Consider the following 1,484-nt stretch of genomic DNA (forward strand, 5'->3'; position numbering starts at 1 on the left):
AGGCGGGTCTCAGCGCCTCAGGCGGGCCCAGTGGCCGGTGTTCTGAACGTTCAAAGAACGCATTCCGAGCCTCGCCATTCTGATCATTCCCCTTACCTTGCCAACTCAGGGGCGAACCGACACGGCTGCCAGAGATCCTTGCTGAACGGCTCGCCGGGGGTAGGCGGATCATCCACCAGAGCTCCCGTCCACGTGAAGGTGTGAGCATGGTCTTCTTGAAGGTCGTGTGCTCGCTTTTCGTGTCGGACCACACATATCTCATATGACAACATAAATGTTGCCCCATAGAACGCCTCGCGTGAGCTGCTCTCTATCAAAGGAGGGCATCTCCAGCCCACCCTGGAATTGGACTGCATTCAATGGTTGCTCCCGAGTTGAGACCTGAGAGAGAGAGAGAGAATTTTGAAAACCAACAAGAATTTTACAAACAAAAACAAGAAATCACGACTCTCACAGTGGATTTGGGCTCGGCAGCTTGTTAGCCCTCAGCCGAAGCTGGGGCCGGTCCCGTAGCCGAGAGAGCCCGCGCCGTTGAGTTCGAGACGCGGTCGGGGGGCCTTGTGGAGAGGCCAGCGAGATGGCGATCGCTGTACTTGATGGCGCCCTCAAAGTGGGGCTGGCTGACAAGCCAGAGGTCGATACTCTGGACGACCCAGAGGATGCCACGAATGCCTGAAGGAGAGGGAGGCGAGGCCAGAGGCAGACTCAGCTGCTCTCGGGTGATCTCGCTTTGGTGGCTGAAGGACCCGATGGTCCTGTCACATTCGTGTTCCGAGTCGTACGGGTAGAAGATTGCGGGAAGGCATCGAGTCAGCACTTCCTTGTAGTACCGCGGACCGCCAGGCTCGCCGGCAGCATCCGCAGGGAGGCAGCATATCAGGCACCAGTCTTCTGGAGAGCTCAACAGCTGCAGCCGCGATGGCAGAGTCGGCCGCGGTTCGAGCGAGCAGCTTTTGGCTGCGGGATCGAATCGCGGAAGGCTCATGCCCTCGCGGAGCGACGCGGGTCGCGCGGCGCGCGCGTGTGCGAAATGCGACAACAGACGACAGACGACTGAGCGCTGAGCGACTGAACGACCGTCGCCGCAATCGACACCGCCGCCATTTTGACGAGCAGCGCGAGCGCGCTCGTCGGCGGCCAGCCGTCGCGGGCCGGGCCGAGCCCGGCCTCAACCGGCCGCGCCGCCGCAGCAGGCCCGGAGGCCCGATGGCGGCCGACCACGAGCTGATAAGCCGCTGATAAGGAGGTCACTTCTTGACGTCTTGAGCACTTGAGCACTTGATAGGGTCGATTCCGCATGGTACGGGACCCCTCGATCGTCTCGCCCACCCTCACTGGTGTGTTCATTGGGGGGGGTCATAACAAACACGGTACAGGATCGAGGTGCACGCTGCCGAAGCAGTGTCGTCCCCCCTCCCTCTCCCCGACGGCGATGGCGGTGTGACCGATCGAGCTATACAAGAGGAGCTTGTTCAGCAGGATCC

The 1,484-nt window shown here is 61.1% G+C and overlaps 1 protein-coding gene across 1 annotated transcript; it reads right to left on the minus strand.

Annotated features, from left to right (window-relative positions):
- Nucleotides 1-432: 432 nt before the first annotated feature.
- Nucleotides 433-1,299, minus strand: EMIHUDRAFT_447206 (hypothetical protein; the record flags this gene model as incomplete). Its single annotated transcript, XM_005778644.1, is given in 2 exon segments — nt 433-997; nt 1,002-1,299. Coding segments are annotated over 2 exon segments (537 nt in total). The 3' UTR covers nt 433-758.
- Between the last annotated feature and the right edge of the window lie 185 nt (nt 1,300-1,484).

Source organism: Emiliania huxleyi (genome assembly GCF_000372725.1).
Source record: "Emiliania huxleyi CCMP1516 unplaced genomic scaffold EMIHUscaffold_2401, whole genome shotgun sequence".
In the NCBI taxonomy this organism is placed as follows: domain Eukaryota; phylum Haptophyta; order Isochrysidales; family Noelaerhabdaceae; genus Emiliania; species Emiliania huxleyi.